The sequence below is a fragment of the Sabethes cyaneus genome, chromosome 3 (assembly GCF_943734655.1).
Source record: "Sabethes cyaneus chromosome 3, idSabCyanKW18_F2, whole genome shotgun sequence".
Taxonomy (NCBI): Eukaryota; Metazoa; Arthropoda; class Insecta; order Diptera; family Culicidae; genus Sabethes; species Sabethes cyaneus.
In genome coordinates this window covers 54,444,731-54,467,571 of record NC_071355.1, presented here as the reverse complement: position 1 = coordinate 54,467,571, position 22,841 = coordinate 54,444,731, and the positions used below count along the sequence as shown (strand labels likewise).

At 38.1% G+C, this 22,841-nt stretch overlaps 1 protein-coding gene across 1 annotated transcript; it reads left to right on the top strand.

Annotated features, from left to right (window-relative positions):
- The first annotated feature begins 192 nt into the window (after window positions 1–192).
- Window positions 193–16,197, top strand: LOC128739591 (protein takeout-like). Its single transcript, XM_053835085.1, has 4 exons — window positions 193–361; window positions 15,311–15,403; window positions 15,533–15,867; window positions 15,955–16,197. Exons 1-4 carry the CDS (start codon window positions 193–195, stop codon window positions 16,195–16,197), a joined length of 840 nt encoding a protein of 279 aa, XP_053691060.1.
- Window positions 16,198–22,841: the final 6,644 nt, after the last annotated feature.

The window sequence follows — 22,841 nt, the reverse complement described above, 5'->3', positions numbered from 1 at the left end:
CAAGCGTTGCAAAATCTCATTACTGGTAGTGCAACTTAAACTGAGCTACTAAGCCAAATTGCTGGATACGGTTAGAACGTGCTAGCGGGGAGCCAAGATCAATCTAGAAGATTTTGCAGCTACACTGGGGTCAGCAGCCCAAGTGCCAAACAAAATCCGACCGATCCGGCGCGAAAAAGCTCAGTGTTGATCATGAATGCGCCTTCGGTACGACGACAAACGGCAACCTCCTCGATGTCGGTGCTGCTGGGAGTGATTCTGGTGCTGCTGGTGCCGCTGCAGCTAGGATTTTCAGCTCTGCCCGTTCAGGCCAAGGAAATCGTCATTCGCAATAAGGATTTCCCGCAGCTAAAGGAGAAACGTAAGTCGGTTATGTGTTAAGTGTTTGCAAACCAACCGGGTGTTTAGTAATTATGTGCGTAATTGGATCGCGAAAGTGATTTAAGATCTTACCTTACATTGCAGCCGAGTTACGTGCACTAAGCGATACCGGATTGCATAATCTGTTGCTCGAGAAGTTTCGGTCAGCAGCTTTCAGGACAATTGAACTGTAAATGTGATTGAAATTACGATTATGTTCAGGTGCCATTGATCATTGTTATTCTTAATGGGTCTGTGGTTCAAAACCAGTAGCAGTGTTTTGAAACTGCCACTTGTTGAACAACCCCGTTGTAAGCGTTTTTTTCCTTTTCGCCGAGTAAAACATGTTACTTAAATAATATAAGCAAGCTTGAGAGTTGAAGTTATAGATACACAGCATTTGCGCTAGTAAATTTTTTAATTTCGAATAATTACAGTGCTTATTGCGGTTCAAATATTAATCCGAGTAAGGAAAATACTTTTCCATCCAATTCTACTAGTATAGAATTCACAAAATATTCACTTCACTAATGCTTCGTACATGAAAATATGTAGTTACACAAAATATTCACTATATACAAATATCTCGCTGATACGAGTATTTCAATTTTTACTCACAATCTGCCATAATTCATTGATGAAAATCTCCAAATAACTCTTTTAATTATTTAGGAATTGAAATGATTTTTTATGAATTTATGAAGTTCACAGCTTCAATTGTGGACATAAATACAACCTTTAAGTAATACAACATTTATTTATCAAAAAATATCTAAACTTGTATCGTTAGGTTTATAAATCGGAATAATCGCGAGTAAACATTTAAATTTTTTATAGAAAGCTTAGACACAAATAAATGTGGCACTGTCCTGTACTCTAACAACCAGCTGTGAAGTCTGTCGATAAAGAAGGGTTAAGTTCTTCCGGACGTTTAGACCGATGGCTTTGCTTGTTTTATTTTAACGGGAAACTAGCAGTCATTAACTTTTCATCGAATAGCCCAATTTCGGAAGCAGTTTTTGGGCCCAAAAGCGGGGTTCTGTTTATAGAAATGTATTCACTGCATTCTTCTTGTCAATCTAAACACAGCAAATATATTTTCATGAACAAAATTTTTGTTTCAAACAAAAAAACTTCTATATATTACTCTTGTTGACTTTTTCGGTGAGAAATAAGAACTAAAATGTTTTCAGCGGACGTTTCGACTTACTATGCTTCAGTCATTTACTACGCGTTGAACATCTATTCTCACTGCCTCGTCCTTTATAACTCTTAAGTTCTATAACTTTTAGTTCTTATTTCTCACCGAAAAAGTCAACAAGAGTATTATATAGAATTTTACGGGGACAAACCCCAACAATAAAAAAACTTCTTTTGAATTTTGCAGAATCGATGACGTCTAAAATTTCAGCTTAAAAGAGAAGAATGAACCTTTAAAACGTCATTCTTGACAATAAAATGTTTACATGAGCAATACAAACGTTGACCGAAACGCCATTGTTCAATTACAAACATTATCTCACAAAAGGTCACAAATTTTCAACATCTAATTATAATCATGGCTCTGTTAAGTTTTTCAACAAAAAAAATTGATTACGTGTGTTATTGATTCATTTTACAATATTTGCGAAAATTGCGTGCACTCTAATTTAATTTTGAAATGTGTTTTTATTAACAATTAAACTTCTACTTTTTTACTTTAAATCAATGCAGTTGCAAGCATATTTTGTGCTCAGGTCGAGTAACTGTAACATCAACATGTGTGAAGTTTCTAACGTTCAAGGGCTGCGAATAAGAAAACTGTAGCTTGGTTTATTGAACTTTACCATTAGGTATGCATTCCTTTTAAGCAATAAATGTTTCTCTCGACTGTAAACGTATCCAAGAATGAAAAATGAATAGAAATTCGCCGTTCAACGCAATTTGAGCTAACTTAAATTTTCAGCATGGAATAATCAATTTTTTATCAGTGAGGGAATGATTTCGACAGTTTTGATGGAAGATATTGTAAAGCACTTAAAAAAATATTGAAGCGTCTGATACGAATGGTTTACCCTTCTGTATGTCTTCAAAAATCGAAACAGTAGTAGACAAAGCGCTACAAAAAACGACATAGAAAACTATTTTCTAATTTACAACACCGATACACTCGGGTGGAGCATAAATGTGATGTTTGAAGTTGTCATCATTTTTCACGAGATATAAAAGAGCATAGCAATACAATATATTTTATATTGATACAATATCTCAATATCTTCACATTAAACTAATATATAAAGTAATGGTGTTATGCAACATAAATTCTCCATATTTCTGATAAAGTGCCGAATCGTACTTTTGCCCCTTCAGCGGGGTAAAGGTGCGAATACCGCGGGGAAAAAGTGCGACGTTTGAATCCATGAAATTAGCACAGCAGTAGCTAACAAAACTATAATATCTTCAATCTGCAATGTGTTTTGGTAAGCAATATTCTTAATTTGCACGTTTCCTATTTTTCGTTGGCGTACTGCAGCCTCCATCGGATCGAAACTTTACCATACCTTTTTTTTCTTTCACCAGCGAATAGACACTGTTTTGCTTCGACCAGCATCTTTCAGCGGATCTTCCATTTCCAGTATCTGTAATGTAGTGCCTAAAACTGTGAATAATTTAGTTTCTATGACGGTAGATTTTACAATTTACGGAGGAAACGGTAAAAGAAAGTAATGAAATAAAGAGTTGATAGAATCTAACAGATTGAGACAGAAGATGAGGGGGTAAGGGAGGGTCATGTGAAGCAATGCTTAGAAAGTTGTGTACCGCAATCTTTTATCCAAGCTGGGGGATTCCATGGATTGAACCAAGCTGTAATCGTAGCATTACAGCCGGATTCGAAGCTACTCCTCCCCACCAGGACATGCGGCTCGCTGGTGGCAATGATCCTTTGAATCACAGAGGTGCTGGACAAACAAGAGACTCCACAACCGCCTAAGCGTGTGACGTATTACAAACTCTATCAACACTTGGCAGGTTGAGCAGGCTGTCTACTCAGTTTCGCAAAAAAAAATGCCTGAGTCCTTTCCTTTCCGGGTTAGTAGAAAAAATTCAGGTTATTAAATTACGTTTAAACTATGTTATTCACAATGATATTCAAGGAACAGTTGCAGCAAACAATAGGGTAATTGATCTTGAATGGACCTATTTAGCGCTTTTTAACACCACCACTCGCACTCCTGCTCAATTTACTCGTCATTTATAAATAATATGTGGTGATGTTACTATTTGTTGGAAAGTACCACCTTTTTTCTACATTATCAGTACTTTAAAAATGTATAATTGATGAAACTTTTATTAAATATATCGTTTTTTGCCAAAGTCTTTTTTTGATCTTGAATGGACCCAACATGATCTTGAATTGGACCTATTTTTGATTTTGAAATGGACCTAAATTAGGATTGTCATAGTTTCTTCCATGTAAATGAACAAAATAATAACAAAGAATTTTTTTTTAATAGTACAACTATACTACTGTTATTTATTAATAGGACACAAGATTGAACAGCTTTCACCTTTCTTATACTCTGTTAGAAAGGTATGAAAGTCGGTTGAAAAACTTGAAATCGGTCACAGTCACCGAGGGTCTTGTTTTTATGTCAGCCCAACAATTGAACAATGTTTCAGTGACTTGATATGCGTTGTGTATGTATCTGTGTGTGACATTTGTATATTGGGAATTTATTATTACCTGTTGTTCAGATATGGTTGAAACGATTTCCACGTCATAAAAAAATTATGTCGCCTATTAGTTTCAAAAATTTAAACCATTCATTAAAAATATGTAATATAACTTGTATTAAACGTAGTTTATCAAGTACAGTGGGGTTCGAGTTTTTATTTAGTGACTACATATTTGTAAAGGTCAGACTTTTACTGACGTAGGACTACGTCTTACTGCAAAGCATCTAAAGGTTTGCGACAGCCCCTGTCGAACATTTTGAATATAAAACCGTTGCAATCGTGAAAAATTCGTTAATTAGTGGTAATTATTCAATTTTGATACATTTATATGCAATTTTTTCAGTTGAAAAATGGTTTAGATTTTGCCACGGTTTCGATTTTGGCAACATAGGCGACACGCATTTGTTGTCAAATTCGAAATCATACTGTAAATGGTGCTTGAAATACTACTAGGTAGACTTGGTAATTCTACTAGGTTTAAAGGTGAGCTTAGATACTAGGTTTTAATTTTAAATGATAGTCGATGAAGAACTGTACCAGGTAGAAAATAGGAAGTTTCAAAAATGAATATTTTAGATCTCAGAGTCACTCAATTTCGGTGGACAAGGAGGTATTAATTTTGTCACAAGTCAGAGGGGAGAGGTGCTTAAAGAAAACTTTACACCCCCCAATAAAAAAATCAGAGGGGTTGTGTATAAGATACGACCACGGATGACGTAGTACAACGTTAGTCCGGTTGCATGATTTTGAATATTTTACTAAACTGATTTTTAATCTATCTGTCAATCGACCAAAAGGTGATTTGAAGTCAACCTGCTTACCTATCGGCGGAATATAAGGCCTTTGCCAAATATCTTTGTCACCCCCCCCCCCCCCTTTGGAAATTGGCTTGAAAAATCGGGGGGCTAAAAAAAATTTGGAGGATATGAGTATAAAATCAATTGTCCGTGGGCTCTACAGCCTGAAAAACTCGAAAAATGAGTATTTAAATTTGTCCATGGAAAAAAATTTTATTCCAACCATTTTTACGATGTTGCCCGTAGATAGTTAATTAGGGATAACCACTTTAAATTGAGTTTGGAATATTAGCTTCGTAACTCAATTCGAAGTTCCAATATTAGAGTTTCCTATACAATAAAGCTATATATAAATCTTCAGAATTGTATTCTCAAATAACTTGTTTCATTCTTCTGTGCATTACTTTTAATGATACAAGAATTGTCCCGTTTAGCATAATTTGGGAATTTTTTTTACATAGGGCGAACAAATTGGGAAAATTTTGCTCTACTTATATAGATTACTTATATAGATTTTATAGATTACACTTTTGCTTCGTGCTAAAACAAATACGTAAAATCCAATTGAAAAATTTAAGTGTAACTGGTTTTGTGCTAAATGCAAATGAAGCAAAAATAGCTCTTTTTTAAGGGGCATAGTACGTTTTACACCATATTTTTTGCCTAATTTCAAATAATTTTTTCTCGATAACGCGAAAGGCAAATTGATTCGGGTTTTTTGCATTCGAAACATTGCATTTTATACTAATACTTGCAATTTTGTTTTCATAAGGGAACCTCTTCCCCTTGCCCCTACGGCTCCTTGAAGATAGTCGTTCAAAAAAACCATGAATAGCGGTACCATGGATTGGCGCTGGGGGGCTTATCCGAATTGAAAAATTCCAAAACGACATGAAAGAACATTAAATTATCTCGTGTTTGATCCATCCTTTTTTAGAATTCGAACACATAACAAAATGGCGGACATTGAAACATAAAAGTATGGTTTTTAAGCGAAAAAATTGACTTTAAACATTTCTGAACAAATACAAAAATTACAATATCAAGAAAAGGATGGGTCAAACACTAGATAATTTTGTTGGCTTTCAAACAAAAAAAGAATCATAAAAATTGCTTGAGCCGTTCTTGAGATATTTATGGTACCGACTTTCAAAACCTGGTTTCGAGAAAAACTTCAACATCGTTTTTACTTGTTGTTTAATCGCTCCAGACATGCGCGGTAGAAATAGCTGTAACTTTGTCAATATTTGGAATTCATGCAAACGACTTAAAACACATATGGTCAAAATGTTAATCTTTCGAAATAATCAATAAAAAAATTTAGGTTTTAAAAAATTGAAAAGGTACTATGCCCCCTTAACAGAAGGCAGTTAGTATCCCTCTTATTTTTAACCATCAATCAATGATGGTTAAAATTTTTGTACAATACTGAGAATAAATTAAGTTTATATTGTTTTAAGCATATAATGACATATGTTAGCTAACTAATTAGGAAGACTTTTTAGTTTCAAAACTAGAGGCTACAATGTACAAACACTATGAAGCAACTACGAAAAAGGATGAGTGATAGTTAGTTTTATCAATATAATTAAGTTTTTATTTAGACTATAAATCAAGCCTACTTTCAATATCCCGTGCTTATAGATTAATTATAAACGGAGATACTATACTGACAACAAGCAGTTTTATGGAATATACAACGGCGTGTTCGTTGGTGGTAGGCAATGATAGCTACCGGCAGTGATGTCTCGGAGCGCAAAACTAGGTCCATTCTAAAATCAATACTAGGTCCATTCAAGATCAAAAAAGGGGGTTAACATTTTTCAAGAATTTGAAGATTTTACTGGTTTTACTGAACTTTTAAATACTTAAATTGAAATTACACATATTTTAGCATCATTTTAAGAGTATTGTTTTATTTCAAACCAGAAGGGTTCCGGGTAGTAACAGTTTGAAAATACTCTATGGTGACTGCCAAAACGCTGAAAAACAGCTACTTTTAAATAAGCGGCAATAAAGTGGTTTTGGATATAATTTTAATTTAATTTTAGTATATTTACGTTCAGAAATGATTGAAGATAAACATAAAAGCTAAATACAGTACAAAGACTTGATAGTTATATCCTAAAATTCTTATTTCAAAATAGGTCCATTCAAGATCAGAATTCGACTAGGTCCATTTCAAAATCATTTACCCTATAAAAATATTTTAGCAATATGTCCATGGTAAAAATTTAAGTAAGTTATGATTTATGACGATAAAAACCTCGTTCAGTTCACACCAACTAGCATCATATGACTAATGTCTAACTATTTGGTAATCGACGAACCAAAGGCATTCACGTTTATTGGGGAACCACAGACCCATATCTCTTATCGTCCATAGGCCAATTGCTCCAAATTCATTACATATTCAATGGGGATCGTTAAGAATTTAACGCTCGTAACTTATTTACACTTTCTTTAGAAATTCAAAGAACTTGCTGGTATCAACCAGTTCTATAGCTAGACGACTCGGTGGAAAATTATAAATATAAAAGTTTTCATATTTTAATTGAATTGCTCGAATTTGATTTTTGGTTTATAGGTCACACGAATTGCACAAAGAAAGAATTACAAAACGAATTTAACGTATATGTACATCTTTGTCTGTAATTAATTCGGATGAAAAAGGAAAAAAATCCGGTAGACGAATAGGAACCGCCTGCGGAACGGTGTAATCTGAAGGAAACATCCCGAGCCAGTCATCGTGAATCAAGATTAAGTGAATACAATTCATAGATTATTTACGGAGGTAGTGCAACGATCTTACTGGTTCTAGCAGCACCGGCCAGCCGGGACTCGACCATACGACAACTGGCTAGCTAACTGGGCAACATAAGCCATGTCCACGCTGTATATTAATCAATGTGCCTTCCTTCAAGTTTTCAAGTTAGCACATAGTGGCTTGAAGATTTCATTTGCTTGTTTACGCAATGTATCACTCGAACGACTTGGAAAATATTCCAAATTATTTCCGGCAGATCCTTTGATGGCAAGAATACTCAAAAAGCGCAAAGAACCCCGTATTATGAATCAGTATCAGTATTTTTGAGTATTCTTGCCATCAGGGCCCGGCATTGTTGAAACTAATAAATGAAGCTGACTGTCTTTTACCTTCGCTTCAATTTCATACATTAAGCGACTGGTTTCATTTCTTGAACAGAACGTTTCAAGCAAGCTTCAGCTGAAATTAGTGACTGTTTCAAATGACGACGACTGACAGTCAGGCACGATTTCTCGGTGTTGAGTAGGTTAATTATAATATGCGTTAAATAGTAGAAAATGTTACTCAAATTCGATTCAATTGCATTCAATGTTCCTGACCTCCTACTGAATATTTGATAGAAAAATACAAAGGAAACGTTAAAACCGGTCGCCATGATGAAGTGAAAACCATTTCATTGACGCTGATTGAAGCCAGTTTTGAAACGAAGCGGCGCTGCTTCAGTTGAAACCGAAACTTCATTACTTCATCGTTGAATGACCTTTTACTATTGTAAGTGACTTTGCTAGGTCCTGATCTTGTTTGCAAAATTTGTTATTCACGAGCTTCGAATTATTTGGTGGCTTTCAAATATCAAGTTGTACAAAAATAAATTGAAACACGACGTCTGGTTCATACAATGAAACATTTTTACAGCAAAGATGCTCTACTGTGCCTTAAACGGGTTCAAGAGCTATAATTATATGACCCACAATTTTACTCTCTTCATTGGTAGTGGCCGAAGAATCTCATCAGCATTAACATCAAATTGTTTTTCAATCAGTTTTACAATCTTCTATCAAACTTAGTTCTTCTTCGAATAAGGAGTTTAAAAATTCTAGGGTCTTAGAAAATACCGGTTTGTTTGCCTTTCTAAAACCGGTATTTCGGTGTTCAAAAATTAGTCGGTATTACCGGTTTCGGTACTACCGGTACTACCGATTAGACAGCCTTCCGGGAGATCAACTAATCTATCAATTTGTAAAGACAGTCCAAACCATTAGACTTTCCTCTTGTTCCGCATGTAAAATTATCCAGTTTATCCAACGTGTTAACAGGATTGATGCAGTCCTCCATGAAGATTTGAATTAGATGCAAAGAATTCTTCATTTTATTCTGATTGCCGGGAAGTAAATTTTGATTCGCAATAACGGTTGATAACAAATCGTTCGTTTTTTTCCTGTTAACTGCGTTTTGTTCGACGATCTGTACGATCTTATAGGGCATCGTAAAAACTCAAGTAGTTATGCATTAGAAATATGCAATAACAAATAAAAAGAACTCGATTGTTAGCCGCGATTCTCAGCGTGGGTTTTCGGGGAAAGGCTCCGTTCCTATGAAATAGACCAACCTCGTGTTTTTAGTCTTGACCTTGAAATGCGGTCAGACATATTTATTATTATTTTTTGAAACGGTGGTTCTACAATAGACGACGGGACAGTAGGGAAAGTAATAAAAAAATTGTTGGAAGGGAGGGGAAAGAGCGAAAAGGTAAGGTGCTTTGAGTATTCCCAATAGAAGGCGTGGAAATACACTAGCGTCAAACCGCAATAAATATTAGTTTTTTGTTTTACTAGTTTTATTAGTTTTATAGTGCTCCCAAAACTGTAATACTCTAACCAAAAAGATTTATAGCTTCTAATGTGAGTAGCCTGGGCAATGTTGTCAATCTGACAATAGCGAAGTGAGGAGGTGCGACGCGAATACTGGCGCGGTAACCATAGCATGGCGGTAGAGAAAATGCTTCGTCAAACACGAGCGTCTGTTCACCAAGGAGGTGCGACCCAAACAGCGTCTGTTCTCCATGTTAGGGGCGGCTGATTATTATACTCTTCCTCGTGCCAGCAGGGACTCTAAACAGTGCTGTGCACGATGGTCCCCCGGCAAGACAGGGGGTTAGGGGCAGACCCAACAAGCCGCCCTGGAAAACAAAAAGTTACCAACAACGAAGAAGAAAATAGGGATCGGAACAATCGGCATCGATCTACGCGACGAAATAAGGACTACGATTGGAAACTCGGGACATGGAATTGCAAATCGCTCGGCTTCCCGGGTTGCGATAGGATAATATATGATGAACTACATCCTCGAAACTTCGAAGTCGTAGCACTGCAGGAACTTCGCTGGACAGGACAGAAGGTATGGAAAAGCGGGCATCGAGCGGCTACTTTCTACCAGATCTGTGGCACCACCAACGCTGGGAACCGGCTTTATAATACTGGGAAATATGCACCAGCGTGTAATTGGTTGGCAACCGATCAACGCAAGGATGTGTAAGTTGAGGATTAAGGGCCGTTTCTTCAATTACAGTATCATCAATGTGCACTTCCCCCACGAAGGGAGACCCGATGACGAGAAGCAGGCGTTCTACGCGCAGCTGGAGCAGGTGTATGATGGCTGTTCGCGACGGGACGTGAAAATCGTCACCGGTGACATGAACGCCCAGGTAGAACGGGAAGCTATTTATAAACCGGTAACCGGGCCAAACAGCCTGCATGCCGCAACGAACGACAACGGCCAACGATGCGTAAATTTTGCAGCTTCCCGCGGTATGGTAGTCCGAAGTCTTTCTTCCCCCGCAAAGATATCCACAAGGCCATCTGGAGATCACCAGACCAACGAATACAAAACCAAATTGACCATATTCTAATCGACGGTAAATTCTTCTCTGACGTTATAACTGTTCGCACCTACCGCAGTGCGAATATAGATTCGGATCATTTCCTAGTTGCAGTCTGCATGCGCTCAAAACTCTCGACGGTGCATAACACGCGTCGAAGTCGTACGCTGCAACCCAACATCGAGCAGCTACGAGACACCGGAGTTGCCCAGGAATACGCGCAGCAGCTGGAAGCAGCGCTACCAACGGAAGAGCAACTTGGCGCAACAACTCTTGAAGATGGTTAGAAAGGCATTAAGACCGCAATCGGTAGCACTGCTCTAGCGGCACTAGGTACAATGAATCCGAACCGAAAAAACGATTGGTTTGACGGCGAATTCGAGCAATTAGTGCAGGAGAAGAATGCAGCACGTGTGAGAATGCTGCAACACCGTACGAGGGCGAATGTGGAGCGATATAAACAAGCACGGAACAGGCAAAACTCGGTCTTCCGGAGGAAAAAACGCCAACAGGAAGAACGAGATCGCGAGGCGATGGAAGAACTGTACCGTGCTAACGATAAACGGAAGTTCTACGAGAAGTTAAACCGTTCGCGCAAAGGCTATGTGTCGCAGGCCGATATGTGTCGGGACTTAGACGATAATCTTCTCACGAACGAACGTGAGGTGATCGAGAGGTGGAAGCAGTATTATGGCGAGCACCTTAACAGCGATGTAGCCGAACATGAAGGTATCGATATGGCAACCGATCTTGGAGCACGTGCAAAAGACGACAGAATACCAGCCCCCGACCTCCAGGAGGTAGCAGAAGAGATCGGTCGGCTGAAAAACAATAAAGCGGCTGGGGCTGATCAGCTACCCGGCGAGCTGCTGAAATACGGAGGGAAAGCACTGGCTAGAGCGCTGCACTGGGTCATTGTAAAGATTTGGGAGGAGGAGCTACTACCGGAGGAGTGGACGGAAGGCATCGTGTGTCCGATCTACAAAAAGGGCGATAAGTTGGATTGTTGTCATTACCGTGCAATCACACTGTTGAACGCCGACTACAAGGTACTCTCCCAACTTTTATGTCGTCGATTATCACCATTTGCAAAGGAGTTCGTGGGGCATTATCAAGCGGGATTCATGGGTGCCCGTGCCACCACGGACCAGATTTTCGCGCTTCGGCAAGTGTTGCAGAAATGTTGCGAATACAACGTGCCCACGCATCATTTATTCATCGACTTCAAATCGGCGTACGACACGATCGATCGAGATCAGCTATGGCAGATTATGCACTACTACGGATTTCCGGATAAACTAACGCGATTGGTCACGGCGACGATGAATCGAGTAATGTGTGTTGTTCGAGTATCAGGGGCAGTCTCGAGTCCCTTTGGATCTCGAAGAGGGTTACGGCAAGGTGATGGGCTTTCATGTTTGCTGTTCAACATCGCTTTGGAGGGTGTATGTATGTATCGAAAACAAAATACATGAAAGGAAGAGGTTCTAGAGAAGTGAATTCTGACCTCCCTCCCCGGATTCATTTAGACGGTGATGAAATCGAGGTGGTAGAAGAATTCGTATATCTGGGCTCACTGGTTACCGCAGACAACGACACCAGCAGAGAAATACAAAAACGCATTATGGCAGGAAATCGTGCCTACTTTGAACTCCGTAGGACGCTGAGATCGAACAAAATTCGCCACCGCACGAAGTTAACAATCTACAAGACGCTGATTAGACCGGTAGTCCTTTGCGGCCATGAGACATGGACTATGCTCGTGGAGGACCAACGCGCCCTTAGTGTTTTCTGAACGGAAGGTGTTGCGCACCATCTACGGCGGAGTGCAGATGGAAGACGGAACGTGGAGAAGGTGAATGAACCATGAATTGCATCAGCTGCTTATGGAACCGCCCATCGCTCACACCGCAAAAATCGGCCGCCTGCGATGGGCTTTGATGTCATGAGGATGTCGGACGACTGCCCGGTTAAAAAAGTTCTCAATAACGATCCAACTGGAACGAGACGGCGGGGCGCACAGCGAGCAAGATGGATCGACCAAGTGGAAGGCGACCTGCGGACCCTACGTAGACTACATGGCTGGCGAATTGCGGTCTTGGACCGAGTGGAATGGAGACGACTTCTTCGTACAGCAGAGGAAACCACGGTCTGGACTACAATTAGAGCGAGTACAATTCATCACCGAACACATACTTTAACCCTCTAGTTCCCAACCCTGCCAATTGGCGAGCTTCAGGAAAATCGTTATAAATCTACTCTGCTTATTCGTTTTATGTTGGTATCCACTGATACCTTCTCATTATAGTCTAATCTAACTATTCGAGTGGTTTGTTTGTTTTATTACATTAATTTGAAACAGATATTTCGTGCGAAACTTGAAAAATGCCAGAAAACTGAGAAAAAAATTATTTTGCACTGCAGAGTGGGCATTAACGCCAACTTTTTTTTGGTAATTTGACAACGTGTTGTTTCCGTTGTATTTATTGATTTTTTCGAGTTTAAGCTAAAAATTATTGTTATAGGCCTTGTTAGTTTCTTTTATATGCCTTGAAAAATACACAAACATGCAGTGGCATTAAAACAGAAGGGGAATTTATAGGACTTATCACCTAATTTTCAGTGCGCCTTTTTGACGAGCTGCAATATAGCGCTTTATAGCTATATCACAAAACATTTTTGCATTTTGTGGTATTTGAAAACCATAACCCTATAACCAATAAACAGATTCAATGAAACCCGGCGAATTTTGCTGCTTAACGACAAAATCTTGATAAGCAAGACAATTATTCAAAATGGGATCTATCATAGACCATTTTAACCGCAAATTTTAATTTATCCCGCTTAATAAGTTTGTGTTAATGAACAAATTGAGTGAATTACCAGTCGATAAAAGATTGTAGTGAACAAATGGGTACAACAAAAATGAAAAACCCAATTTATCAAACAAATCACATAAATGAGGATTTAAGTTTCATGTTCTATCAGATTCCAATGGGTTTTCAATGGTTACAGTTCCAAAGCATATTATGGTGTAGGCAATCCTGACTTGGGAGCAGCTACTAATGTTGTTGTTCGCCTTTCTAAAATTTTACCGAATCTTTACTATTTACATAATACCTATAGATAATGGCCATATGTCTTATGGCCCCGGAGTTATTCCGGAGTTCCTTTGGGGGACCGCGACATTGCTGTATTAGATAAAGTTGCCAAATATTTAAAATTTGTTTAAAATCTGTTGATATTTGAAAATATATCATCGACTGTGGACATATCAGTTACTTTGCTGCAGTTATGAGCCATGGTACGCGCCATCCGAATCCGGGGGGACACTATAAATCCGAAACCGGTTCCCATAAAGGGACATTTCACAATCAGTAAAGTATGTCGTGTCACATGTCAAAAAACATTAGCACTCGACAAAATAGCGATTGGCGATCATCTCATGTCTCTCAGAGGCCGTATGACCGGTTCCAGGCCCGGGGAGAGTTTCTTTTCTGATTCAAGCACGGAACGGATTTCGAAGAAACTTGTCCGGGACCTAGAATCGGCCATATGGCGAAAAATTTCAGTTGAAGCTCATTATAACTAGTTCCGTAAATACTAGCACTGTTATAGATTTTCTGAAATGAATGTCCCGAATTAAATTGAAAAATTTGATTTCGCAACTTTTTTGCGCCCAGGTGCCCAACCCCGCCAATTGGCGGGTTACGATTTTTTATAAATAATCAAACTATTCCTGAACTTAGTAATTAGAGAATATTTTTTCCATTATTCTGGCCACGAAATGAGCATTTTAGAATTTTTTCAAGCAAATCAAAAATTTGGGCACTAGAGGGTTAATGCCAGGCCATATTGGCATTCCAGCATTTTTTATTAGACTTGCGTGTATGCTTTACGTTTATGGAAAACATCACCGTAAAGTTCCTATTTATTTTTTCACATATTTTCCTTAAGTCACCATAAAATACAGTTGACCGGGATGATATTTTCTCCTCACAGCTCGATAACAGCTATTTATTTATAAGATAAAGCAAGTGGGTTAGTGGGTTGCTTTACCTTTACAGCTTTGAGAACAAAACGAAAAGCTTATTCGATTTATAGCACCCGTTGTTGAGTAGCGAAAAATCTAATTGACTTTATTGTCTAATTTTAGTTATATTGCAAATACTGTAACCATCTGACCGATAATAATAGAACAATAAAAAAAAAATATTTTTAAAGAGTCAAAAGGACAGATGATCATCATATTACTAATTTATATATAATGAAAATTTGTTGCCTGCAAATTAGGTGCTGCCACCGTTTTCGGCCCGCTTTTTTAAAACTTGGAGTTGTTGAAAAAAATGCTGGTTTTATTGTACACTTGTGTCGGCTGTGATGATTGAAATCGGTCATAAAAACTACAATAAGAGTGAAATAAACTTAAAAGCAGCCCTATAGTAACCCGCTAGAAGCCCTCAATGTTAGCATCCAGCACTTCAACTCAAACCTTTGTTTTGCTGAGAGGCATAACTTTAATAACCTAGAGTATTTGCATATCAGGTTGACCGAATTGCTTGCGTAAACTTTTAAAGTCATGTTGATGCGTGGTTGCTTTACTAAATATATACTATATACAGATTTCCATACGACCAGCTAACTATGTAAGCATTGGTAATAAAATTAAAGTTCAAATTTGGAAATATCGTAACTAAATCCAGTAATACCATCATTTGTATCCATTTTGAAATCGTAAATGTACTGTCAAGCAATCTCATTAGTAACATATATTTCGTTCAATCGTTCCAGCTGATTGGCTGCGAGTTTGCCGAAGAGACAACCCCAACGACGATAATTGCTTCAAAAAGATGTTCGAAGAAACGTTTCCATCCATTGCAAAGGGTAATTGATCATGATAGATTTTTATGTTGCCATAAATTTGAGTGATTGCCACACATTTCGTGGATAGTTCGCCAATTGCTTCAGCAATAAAATTTCAACTGCTTTTTTATATTTTTTTTTGCTGCCCAGGAATACCACACATCGGAGTACAGCCGTTTGATCCGTTGCGGATAGAGTCGGTACAGGTGTCCCGGGGGTCTGGTGCCCTCTCGCTGAGCGGGGGGTTTAAAAAGCTCAACATTAAGGGCCCATCGAACACGACCGTTAGACGTGCCAATCTAGATTTTAAGACTCACGCACTAAACTTCGATCTGGAGATTCCGAAGCTGAAAATCGATGCCGTGTACAATCTGAAAGGGAACGTCCTGCTGTTGCCGCTGGTAGGCGACGGTGACATAACGATGGTGCTGAAAGACGTGAAAACATCCGTAACCACCAAGTTCAGTGTGCGTCCCTTACCCGAGGTAGGATGGAATGCAGTTTTCCTTGCCGCACAGCAGCACGCATTTGCTTCTTTTCCTCTTTCATTAACGTGAATCGTTTCATTTAAGGACGCCATATTTATCGAGGAGATGAAAGTCACCTTTCTGGTTGGTGGAATTCGCATGCATTTGGACAACCTCTTTCAAGGCAACCAGGTCCTGGGCGCATCGCTGAATCTCTTCTTGAACCAGAATGCCAACGAGGTTGTCGCGGAACTCCGGTCGGATCTCGAGTCCGGTCTGGCGGATATCTTCACCGGACTGTGGAACGAACTGTTCAACAAGCTGCCCTTGAAGCTGTGGATTTCGTGATGCGTTTACGCGTACTCTGTGTATGTACTTGCGAGCTACTGTTAAGTGATTGATTGCGATCATTTGCAAACATGGATACGTACAATCCCTGTAAATATTGACTGTGGTATGCCGCGTGTTCTAAGCGATGTTTTAAGCGTTTTGTAAGTATAGCGTGCAGTAGAAGCGTAAAGATTCTTTATTCTTGGAAGAACTGAAAATTTTCTAATGCAATGTTGCCAATTCTAGGCGATACAAATTATGTAAATAAGTATTACGTGTAAATTAAAAACCCACGAAAACATGTTCAATGTGTGTGTTTTATTGTCTTACGAATTCCTAAACTAATGTCAGTTCTGAGTAATCAAATCTTGTACTAATAAGTCTCACACTCGCTTCCCATAACTAAATTAATACATCTTTGAAAAATTAATTCTGAATAATTGAATCCTATCTTATCATATCTTATAGGATCTTATCTTATAAACGAGAATAAATAGAAAGATTCGTCTTGATTCTACTTTATTTTCAGTCTTTCAGACTTTCAGTCATTGATACAACTATACCGGCTCACTTATATAAATGACTGGTGATCAGATTTTTCTACATTTTTGTTATAACTTTTTGCAAATGTATTTTATCTTCTTTAAGTTTTTTAACATTTAAAGTCACATTAACATTTTTGTTATTACAACATTTAGAGAAAATGAAGATGTCTATAGAGATATCGTAAAATTAGCAAGCTAAACTATGTTCACATTGCACACCAATAACAGCCGTTAAGTACAAGTTAAGTTCTAAGTAGATATTTTGACTCAAATTGTTTTACATGCATATTATTTGTCGTTTAGAACTACAAAACAGAAAACTAAAACTGCAGCTCATTATTTACGAAATATTTTTTTTACTAAAATGCACATGAATAACAATTTAAGAACCAGAGTGAATCCTCATGCCATCACTGAAACAACGTTTCATCCTGAAAATGTCACTTTTTGATGAACTTTATGAGGAACAGGCAATTCATAAGCTGCTATACAACAAAAATGTTTTTATCAGTCATGACGTAATAGTTAATGATGACCGTTACAGTACCATGATCGCCGACTTTTTCGTGCCACAGTTGAATATCCTTACTGTGGGGTAGCTATAGTTTCAACAAGACGGCATAACATGCCACTCCGCACATGCAACAACTGATTTATTGAAACGTTTGCGAAAGAAAAATTTCACGTAATGGACCCGTAAGTTTGCTTCCAAGATCATGCGATTTAAAGCCTGTGGATTGTTTTATGTGATATTGTGCGCTGTAATGTTTTTTGTTTACGACGCTAAGCTGTGTACGCCTTTAAAGACACTCTTTCCATTGATAAAGAAATTTGAACTGATATTAAAATCACCACACCTCTGAGGTAAAATTCTGGTTACGACACCGTCCTTCGTTCCCTTCTATTTAACATCGTGTCGTCCGAATAACTCTTACTGGGCAGAAATATTCGAAAATACAGAGGTAACCTATTTGCTGACTCTGACCAGTCATGACTCATGACCCTCAGGATTAATCGCCAGCGCCACAGCCATAGTGTATCCTGCCATCAATGTCGTCCCTGTCTTGTGGTCGGAGTCTTGGCAGGGGTCTCTTAGTCTGTATCCCCAGGCAAATACGCGTGAATATCCCGGGTTTTCCTACCGCTGAAAAGTGTTTGCCCGCAGAGACATGTTAACCAATCCGTTAGAGCCCAGTAACCCTAGACGCTAAAGTCAGCCGTCGGAGTTCAACCATCGTCCACCGTAACATTCAACCAAGTACTTTGCATATCTCTCCATACTACGAACCATCTCATTAGCTGCACGAATGTGGACTGGGACGCATGCAACAAGGTACTACACGAGCACTTGCTGACTCTGACCCAGTCATGACCCACAGGATTAATCGCCACAGCCATACTGCTTCCTGCTATCAATGTTGTCCCGGTCTTGTGATCCGAGTCGTGGCAGGGGTCTCTCAGTCTGTACCTTCAGGCAAGTACGCTGAATATGCCGAATCTTTCTACCCCTGAAATGTTTTTTGCCCGTAGAAATATTGTTTCGAACCCGCTAGAGTCCAATATTAAAAAGTTCATCAGTCAGCTATTGGAGTTCAACCGGGACGCACACAACTAAATCCCTGCTGGTTCTGACCCAGTTGACCCTCAGAACAAATCGCCATAGTCACACTGCATCCTACCACCAAAGTCATCCCAGTCTTGTGGTTGGAGTCGTATATGGGGTTTCTCATTCTGTACCTCCAATGATATGTCAGTCCATTAGAGACCATTAAGCAGTAACCCTAGATGCTAGAGCCAGCTGTCGGAGTTAAACCGAGACGCACACAATAAGGCACTGTGCTCTGATCCAGTCGTAACCCTCAGAACGAATCACCAAAGCCGTACTGTATCGTGTATCTTATCCGGTGGTTATGCAACTAAGGAATTGTAATTTTTTTGTTATATGGTAACCAACCTATTTTAGACCCCATCAGTAGCTGTACATAATTTGGACACTTGCATTTGATTTTGCTGTAAGTGTCCAAATTATGTACAGCTGCTGAGGGGGTCCAAAATACGTTGGTTACCCTATGTAATGATTATGCACTTCCTTAAAAGAGTTCTCTCTCACTGGAAGTGTAATTAAAGGAAGGTTTTGTGCCTGTGGGAGAAGTGGCTAAGCAGCTTCACTCCCAGGGGTTTTCCTTCTCCTAATAAATAAATAAAATAAAAATAAAAAAAACTAACTGTGTATCAAATTTCTATGCTTATGCTATGCTTAATTTCCATAAACATGTTGTATTGTTCGTTATCTTATCCTTATTCTTTTATTTTAAACCTTACAATGAACTCTTGTTCACCAGAAATGTCGAAATTTAAATTTTACTTATCGAATGCTTAGCTAATTTATGCTTCCTTCTGCTTTAGTTTAACAATTCTACAAAAAAAATAAGCAGTTCAAGCCAATAATTGTCAAAATTATATGCAAGGCCTCATAATTGGGAAAGGGTACACTAACGGAAATCAAACTCTTGCTAAGGTAAGAAAAAAGTTTACGGTTACTCTGCTTTACACTTGGTGTCAACAAGAATAGTAAATTCTTGTTTAGTGCAAATAAACTTATGTTTCGTACGAAATGCTGACAAACTTAAATGAATGAACATCGTTCATGCGACTGAATTTTCAAAAACAAAAAACAAGCTTGTCAGAAGCTTTACTAAAAGCACTAACGTTTAAATAACTTTGTAATTTATGTGGCAGGTAATGTAGAGAAGTATAACCAAAGGCGTATTTTTCACGAATAGTATGGATAGTGTTGTGAAATATAAGCGAACAGCAGAAGAAAAGTGTTGATTGTGCTCTGATAGAAAAAAAGAAAATTTGAATATTTTTGAAACATGTGTCTAACTTCAAATTTAAAAAAATCAGAAAGAGTGTCCATCGATAGCTGTTTATCAGTTTTTAAGGCATAATTTAAGCTATCTTTAAAAAAAAATAGGCAAATCGGAGAGAATGTTTTTAAGAAAATTGATATTTTATGATTTTTATCAAGGTTTTATTTTAGATTTTAAATTTGCAATAAAACTTAAGAACGGCTGGGCCTAAGAAAAAAGTTTGTATGACACAATTTGTTCAAAATGATGCGTAGAATTTGATTTTGTTTGAGTTTTACCAAAAACTGCAGAATTTGGATATTTTTGAAATTTCAAAGATTTTTTGAAAAAAAATTCCGAAATCATGTCCTTCGATAGCTGTTAACCAGATATTAGGGCTATCTTTACAAAAAAATTATGTGAAACGGAGGGGATGGTTTTGAGATAATTGACATTTTTATAAATTTTATCATGGTTTTGAAAAGATTTTTCTTTCGATGTATTTTTTTTCTAAAAATACACTTAATTTCCTACAACTTTTCCTTTGACGCCATTTTGATCAAATAAGTAGTTTTCAAGATATGATGTTTTGAAAAAAAGTAATCTCATTTCTAAATACGCCCTTTTGAAAAGTTACTCTTGACGAAAAATATAAAAATTCAAATCAATCGCGTGGTACCTAACACATCAGGAAAATTTCTTTCTAATCAAAAATAGTCGAGTCAAAAATGACCTTCTTTTCAGCGTTTTGAGCTGGAATTGCTCTATTGTGTCAATGTACAAAGGTCAAATACTTAATGTGATATTTTTTGTCAAACTGCTGATATTTAGTTTACTAACTTATTTATTGATTTTGTTCAATTTTTTTGCAGTTTGCGTTTGCAGTTTGTTAAAATGGCTTGACTTTGCTGCTGGGTGAAAAATCCAAATTTTTGCAAGTCAATAATGTTTTATATAAGCTCCTAACCAGATTTTAGGGCTTGTTTGAAAACTATTTTGTACCTTACTGCCTTATGCTTGTCCATCATTTTCGAAAGAAATTAATCTAAATGTAATGCTTGACTATTAAATAGTAAAGAATTGCAAGCAACTAACTGACGCAAAGCAGCAAATGAAACGTTCAAAACTATTCTTGGATAATGATTTTCCTCGCTTTGAGAATTGGTGCCTTACATCACATGCACAAATACCCCTTCAGCACTGTTTCTATGTAAGCCAACAGTTCCAACTTCCAAACAAATTCTTACAGTACCTATTTGGATGCAATCTAGGGAAAGGAGATGACAGCTCATTTTTCTATGACGTTTCACTTTCAGGACATCAATCTGGACTAAAATCAATGTTCAATGATAAACTCGGTTGAACAAAAGGGATGAATTTATACTTTAACAAAACTGATTACTTTCAGGACATCAAATTGCACTAGGTTTAATGTTCAAACGACAACATTAGTTGAAGAAATGGGGTGGTTTTTCTCTCTGGCGTACTTCTCAAGCGCAGACATCACATCACAGATAATCACATAATTGCTGCATCTATAATGAGTCGTTTTGTATCCAAACCATGAAAATCCATTCATAATTGGTAGAGCTATTAGCGTCCAAAATCTCATATTTTCGTGACGCTCGCTTTTTTCGGTTTTTTGAAATGAGTCCTTATTTCAAACCTTGGCGTAAGACGTAGTCCTGCGTCAAAACGTTGTTCTACGTTAACACTGATTAATTATTTTTATATGTTTATTTTCGTCACTCTAGGACAAACACGACAGATACATTCTTGCAGTGGATATAATGCACCATGCTGCTGCAGGATTTGTTTGCACACTTGTCAGCCGCGCTAAAATTTCTTGCAGTAAGTTTTTGCCAGTATGATATCTGTTACAGCGATCAGTCTTCTCTCTTCTTCTACTGATGGCTGCGGCGGTTGAGGCCGTTGGCATGCCGAGCGTACCGGCCGGGCCAATCGTGGTCCTCGCGACCAGCGTTGCATTATCGTCCCTTTGCCTCGTGCGTTCTGCCAAATCCAAAAACCATTTGCGTTACTCATTGTTTAAAATATAAAACCTTGCTTTGACGTAGGGCTACGTCTTAGGGCAGAGTTTTGGATAGATGTCATTCCGAAAAATCGAAAAATGCGAGCGGCACGAAAAATGATAGGTTTTGAGCACTAATAGCCTAGCGGTTTACCGATCAATTTCAAGTATATTTGCACCAATCGATCGGAAAATCTTCTCAAAAAATCAATCCCAATTTAGAAACCTATTCATTTTAAATTACGCACTATTGAAAAATTGAAAATAATTAAGCATTGTCCTCCTGGAAATCTCCGCTTCGTAATTGGTTGCAAAAGCGCCATCTCAGTTTTAACGTATTTTTAGAAAAAAAAGTGACGACATCTACCCGTTCCAACAGGTCGAAGATTCTTTGCGACGATTGCACCTAGACCAATTTGATATCTGTGCTTGGGAAGTACGCCGGAAAGTGTGACAGCGGTGACAGCCTCCTCGTCCCAACAAAATTCCTTACGAACGCGATTAAATCTAATCCAATTTGATATCTGTGCTTGGGAAGTACACCAGAGTGCAAAACCACCCCTCTTCTTCAACCGTAACCGTTATGTTATTGTTCGAACATTGAAGCTAGTCCAATTTGATACAACCACAATTGACAATTTTGTTAAAGTATAAAACCACCACTTTTTTCAACCGAGTTTATCTTTAAACATTGAATCTCGTTCAAATTGATGTCTTGAATATGAAACGTCGTAGAAAAGAGCGGTAACTCTTTCCTTTTACAAGATTGTATTCATATAGCTACTGAAAGAATTTGTTCAGAACTGTTGTCTTACAAGGAAACAGGGCTTAAAGAATATTTGTGCATGTGACGGAATGCAGCATTGCGGGCACGGCATTCAAGTATCACATTTACTACAGTGGCGGCGATAAAGCAGAGCATGGAGTCGGATTCGTATTACATGGAAAACAAATGAAGCGTGTTATTAGGTGGAGGCCCATCAATGACCGTCTGTTGCGTGTTGAGAATTAAGGGCAAATTCTTTAACTACAGTCTGATAAATGTGTACGCACCGACGAACGACAAGTCCGATGACGTAAAAGAGGCGTTCTATGATCTTCTCGACAGAACATATGGAGAGTGCCCAAGACATGACATAAAGATAGTCATCGGAGATACAAATGCACAGGTCGGGCGTGAAGAGTTCTTTCGTCCCGTTATTAGTAGAGAAAGCCTCCAACCTACCACAAACG

Bases quoted from the DNA above. Each gene is read 5' to 3' on its own strand.
- LOC128739591 (XM_053835085.1), top strand. From the start codon at position 193: ATGAATGCGCCTTCGGTACGACGACAAACGGCAACCTCCTCGATGTCG. The intron at 362-15,310 runs GTAAGTCGGTTA...CAATCGTTCCAG, and splicing joins CCCGCAGCTAAAGGAGAAAC to CTGATTGGCTGCGAGTTTGC. The intron at 15,404-15,532 runs GTAATTGATCAT...TTTGCTGCCCAG, and splicing joins GTTTCCATCCATTGCAAAGG to GAATACCACACATCGGAGTA.